Below are 5,173 nucleotides of genomic sequence, written 5' to 3'. Positions count from 1 at the left end.
CAGATTTTCCCCTTCTCAGTTCTCTTGGCGGCTCACCTAGTTTGAGTGTGCAACTGGGCTCCACTTACTCTGGAAGGGAGGAGCCTAGTGAATCTGGTTAGTTTCCGGGAGGTCTTGAAGCTTTTTGTTGTCGTTCACCTCCCGGTTTAAGGAGCTCCCCTGCAGGGTGGAATGTTTTAATCTCAGGTTACTGAAGGGCAAGCACCAAGGAGAGTAGGGGCTGAGAAAGCAGAAACACCAACCCAGGGCATCATCTGTCTGTGGTCTTTCCTGGTTCAAGAGCAGCTGGGGGCTGGACAGAGATCTGTTGGTAAAGTGCTTGCCTTGCCAGCATGACTTAAATTCCAGCCCCAGAACCTATGATAAAAAAGAAAATCTGGGCAGAGTATGATAACTGAGCTGGGGAGTCAGAAGCAGGAGGGTCCCTGGGCTTCACTAGAAGGACAGTCAGACCGGATCAGTAAGAGACCTTATCTCAAAAGTCAAGGAGAGCATTTCTCTCTTAGAGTATCTCCTACTCTGGGAATTTTTTCCCCCTTTTCTTTTAAGAAAGCTACATTTCTTCAGCAAAACAAAATAACTAAACAAGATAGATGGCTGGGAAATGATCAATGGGTAAGCTCATTTGCTATGCTAGCTGGATGGTGTGAATTTTAATTATCAGTACTCACAGTAAAAGTCGATCATGGCCAATGATAACATGTGGATGCCTGTAAGCCCAGGGTGGAGGGGTGGAGACAAGTGCATCTAGGAAATTTACTGGCTAGATAGTCTAGCCAAAACCCTGACCTTTAGGTTTTGAGAGACCAGATCAGAAAGAAAGAAAGAGAAAGAAAAACTACAGTAGGAGGGATTTGGGGAGATGTCCTGGTGGTTGCTTAAGAACACTTGTTACTCTTGCAGGGGACTGAGGTTTGATTCCTATGACCCACTCAGTGTCTCATAACCATCTGGAACTCTAGTTCCAGAGGATCTGACGCTCTCTTCTGACTTCCATAGGCATCAAATACACATGCATACATCCAGGCAAAACAGTTATGCATCCAAAGTAATTAAGTGAAAAAGCATATGGTGAAGTGTGGCGGAAGTCATCTGACATTCTCCTTTGGCCTCTGCAAAGGTATGCACTTGTAAACACATATGCAACACACACACACACACATATACATGTACACACATACAGAGATAAAAACGACTGAAACCCCAAGTAGATGGCTCCTGAAGAACATTACATAAAGTTGACCTTTAAACACTTTCCCCTCCCCCTTCCTCCTCCCTCTTTCCCCCTCCCCCTCCCTTCCTGAGAGGCAGCTGAGCTGGCCTACCCTTGCTTTAGCATAGAGCTGTTATTCAGGAGGTGCAAAGGTAGGCCTTATAAAAGGCAGAAGACTTTGAGGAGCAAAACAAGAGGATAAAGAGGATGTCCCACCTTCCTTGTTACAGAATCATGCTTTCCTGTGCCTGCCTGCACCCCCCAAACCATAAAAGCTTAACCTGGAAGTAAAGTTTTGGAAAGGGTTTTGACTGTGCCATAAAAGGCTGTTTAATAAAAGGACTGTATTCTCCTGGAGAGGGCTCTTCTGGGAGCCTCTAGCTTGTTCTTCACAACCTCAGGCCTGATCTAGTTGAACCCATGTGATTCTTTTTTTTTTTTTTTTCATCTTTGAAATTCTTGAACAGATGTATCTATGGTAGCAAACACTAACAGAATAATCACATTCACTAAAATGCAGCGGCCTCTGCCGCCCAGGGCGCCCTCTAGTGCCACATCTTTCCTGTTTGGGAAGCCGTTTCCAAAGGCTCCTCCTTCCTTCCATTCCAGGACTGGAAAGCAAGCCTTTCGAGTTAGGGATAACTAACTGACCCTGGTGTTTCCAGTTGGATCACACAGTAAGCAACTTACACTGACTGATTTTGAAAATAGTACTAGAGAACTGAGGCCTAGAGGACATCATGCCCTTACTACCTTTCTTTGCCTTCCACTTTTGGTTCCAGAAACATTGCTAACCCTTCAATCAGCTGTGAAGATGCTTATCAATTCATTCTCTTGTATTCATGAAATGCCTAATGTGTGTGTGTCACAGTGTCCCGTAGGAGTGCTTGTCAGTAATATATTAGAGGCATGCATCTCACCAATGTGGGTATTTTCTGCTTCCTGGCATATACTGTCCCGGGACAGAAGTTAGGGGTTCAGGATTAGGAGTTTTTACAAGGCAGATTCGGTAAACTTTTAGCACAATAATTTTAATTGCAAAAATAAACAGTTTTGTCAAATGCTTGAGAGTAGCGTCTGCTTTACAAAAAATGAACGACAACAAAAAGGAAATAACCCCAAAGCAAAGACATCACATCCAAAGGCTTGCTGGACTTGCTGTACAAAGTTCTTGAGAGACCGGCTCGGTACATCCCCAGCTTGACTCTGGGAAGGGATAAAGAGGAAGGCGTGGGGCTTACGCCAGTTACAAAAACTCTCTTCAGTCCTAAGGTATCGCCTGCTCTGTGGGTGGACCGAGAGGACTGTCCCCAGAGCGGCTGGCTAGAGGAAGGCGGCTCCGAAAACAGCGGGCGCTGTCCGCGGAGCCCGTGCTGAAGGGCGTGAGCGGCGGGCGCTTCGGGGGAACAGGAGCTGGGCTGCGGGTGGCCCCGGACGTGCGTGGAAGAGGCAGGGAAGGCAGCGGGGACGAGGAAGCGGCAGGACCCTGTCGCGTGCGCCGAGCGCCGGCGGCGCCGACCTACGGAGCCAGCTCCGGCTACAGCGCGGCGAAAGAGAGGCCCAGCGAGTAGAAGCCCAGGCCCTTGAGGCGCTCCTCGGCGCGCGCCTTCTGCTTGAGGTGCACCTTGCTGTGTCGCTTCTTCTCGTCGCTGCGCGCGAAGCGGCGGCCGCACACATCGCAGGCGAAGGGCTTCTCGCCCGTGTGGGTGCGCACGTGCGTGGTGAGGTGGTCGCTGCGGCTGAAGTTGCGCAGGCAGATGCGGCACTGGAAGGGCTTGTGGCCCGTGTGGATGCGCAGGTGGCGGTTGAGCTCGTCGGAGCGCGCGAAGCTCCGCACGCAGCTCTCCACGGGGCAGGCGAAGGCCTTGACGTGCGGCCGCGGGCAGAAGCAGCGCGCGCTGCACTTGCCGCCCCGGCGTCCCTTGCGCCGGGCTTTGGCCGCGGGGAAGGAGGCGGCGGGGGATGAAGGCGCCGCCACTCCGCTGCCCCCCGGGAGGTCGGCCACCAGGGCCTTGGAGAAGTCTGCCGTGGCGGCGCCGCGCAGGCCCAGCGGGGACAGCTGCGCCTGAGGGGCGGCCAGGAACTCTCCGCCTTCGCCGCTCCCTCCCTCCCCGCCCGGAGGGGTCAGCAGCGCCGGGAGACCCTCGGTCCCCTCCCCTAAGTCACCTGGGGCCAGCGAAAAGGCATCGTAGGCCCCTGCCGGGTAGAGTCTGCTAGCCGGACCGGGCAGCTCGGCGGGGCAGCTGATGGACAGCAGGTCCTCGACCTTGGTCCCCACGGCGGAAAAGCGTGCCTCCGGGGTGGTCTGGAAGCTTCCCTGCGACCCACAGTTCCCCGGAGCCCCGGCCGACAGCAGCTCCCAGGGGGCGTAGGGCCCTTTGAAGGCCGAAGCAGCAGCGTCCAGCGCTGGCGAAGCGGGAGGCGCCCTCAGCCCGGGCTTGACGTCGGGCGGGGAGAGCTGGGGCTCGAACAGGCACTGCGAGGGAGCGCCCGCCGAAGGCGCGGCCTCCCAAAACGCCTCCGGGAAGGCGGCCGAACTCAGATCCGGGGAGTAAAGGTCCGGCAGCAAGGCATCGGGGCCCGCGGGGAAAGGGACATCCAGGGGGGACCGAGACGCTGCCGCCTCGGGGCTAGGGAAGGGTGCCAAGCCCAAGATGCCAGACATGAGGTTGAAGAGGGCCTCCGGGTCGTGCGGGTGTTCGGGAACCGCCTGGATGAAGAAGCTGCCGCTGTAGCTGAGGCCCGAAGGGGGCGTGGGTGCAGGGCCCTCCAGGAAGCAGGAGTCTGTTAAGTCCCCCCCGGCGCCGCAGGTGCTCAGAGCCCAGCTCAAGAAGTCGCCTGCCAAAGGAGGGACCACGCATCAGCCCCGCACACATCCAAGGGCGTGCCTCGGAGCCTGCAGCCGCGAGCCCCTCCACCCGAGCCCTCCTGGCGCAAGCCACCCGCAGAGCGCCTCGTGCACTTCGGATCCTGCAGCGCAGGGACCCCCACGGACGCCCCAGGGCGCGCATACGCACGGGCTCCCACACAGACGCCTGTGGCCTTAGTGGGAATGGTACCGCGCGCTTGGGGACCCCCACCCCACCTCCGCACGCCTCTCCCATCACCCCTCGTCGCATTCGGCTTCTTCGAGCTCCTAGCCCCGCTCCTTACCTCCAGGATACGCGGCGGCCGAGGGAGCGTCCCTAGCAGGCAGCCGAGGCAGCTCGGGGCTGGTATGGGCGCAGCCTTCGGTGGGCTTGGAGAGGAGCGCGTCTGGGCCGGAGAAGTCGCTCAGGTGGAGCATGGCGTGGTGGCGGCGGGGCGCCCGGGGCCTCGCTGGGCTGGGGCGCGCGCGGCTGGCAGGGAATCCAGGCGCCCCAGCTCCAGGCTCCCGGCGCTTGGCTCGGGGACGAGGGTTGGGGGGCCGCGGCGCCCTGGCTCGCCCGCACCTGCCTCGGGCGGCGGCTCCTGGTTTCTCCAAAGTGCAACCGGGCTCCCCCAACCTACAGTCCCCCCACTTATATAGCTGCGGCGGCGCTGGCTCCGGGCTTCCGACTCCCCGGGCTACTGCCATTTCGGGAGGCCCCGGCCCTGGCGCCGTGACGTAAATGACCAAACATGGACACAGGATGTATGCCGGGGACTCCCGAAAAGGAAAGCTCGGCCTGTGACGTCGCTGCCGCCGCCGGGCTCGCGCCGCTGCGTGCGCGCGAGTCCCCAGAGCGTGGAGCCTCGTGCGCGTCGGGCCACGGGTGCGCCCCGCAGGGGCTGAGGGCCATGTGAGAGCCCGGGATGCCCGGCGCCCTCCAGTCCGTAGAATCACTAGTTCGAGTCCGCTGTTTCCCATTTAAAACGTTCGTTTCCACCTAACACCAGTTTCTTCACCTGTGCGCTTGCTAAGGAGAGACATAACCAGATAACATGAAGTCCCCGGCACACTTAGGAACCCTGAAGCGGTTAAGAGCACATGAGGTGCAA

General features: G+C 57.8%; 1 protein-coding gene across 1 annotated transcript; it reads right to left on the bottom strand.

The window, feature by feature from the left end:
* Positions 1–2,223: 2,223 nt before the first annotated feature.
* Egr4 (early growth response 4) lies at positions 2,224–4,694 on the bottom strand. Its single transcript, XM_032906189.1, has 2 exons — positions 4,367–4,694; positions 2,224–4,051 (listed from the first exon to the last, which is right to left on the bottom strand). Exons 1-2 carry the CDS (start codon positions 4,497–4,499, stop codon positions 2,751–2,753), a joined length of 1,434 nt encoding a protein of 477 aa, XP_032762080.1. The 5' UTR covers positions 4,500–4,694; the 3' UTR covers positions 2,224–2,750.
* Between the last annotated feature and the right edge of the window lie 479 nt (positions 4,695–5,173).

This window comes from Rattus rattus, chromosome 6, assembly GCF_011064425.1.
Source record: "Rattus rattus isolate New Zealand chromosome 6, Rrattus_CSIRO_v1, whole genome shotgun sequence".
NCBI lineage: Eukaryota > Metazoa > Chordata > Mammalia > Rodentia > Muridae > Rattus > Rattus rattus.
The sequence above is the reverse complement of the archived record's forward strand: the minus strand, read 5'-3'. Positions and strand labels throughout refer to the sequence as shown.

Bases quoted from the DNA above. Each gene is read 5' to 3' on its own strand.
- Egr4 (XM_032906189.1), bottom strand. From the start codon at position 4,499: ATGCTCCACCTGAGCGACTTCTCCGGCCCAGACGCGCTCCTCTCCAAG. The intron at 4,052-4,366 runs GTAAGGAGCGGG...CTCCTTTGGCAG, and splicing joins GGCCGCCGCGTATCCTGGAG to GCGACTTCTTGAGCTGGGCT.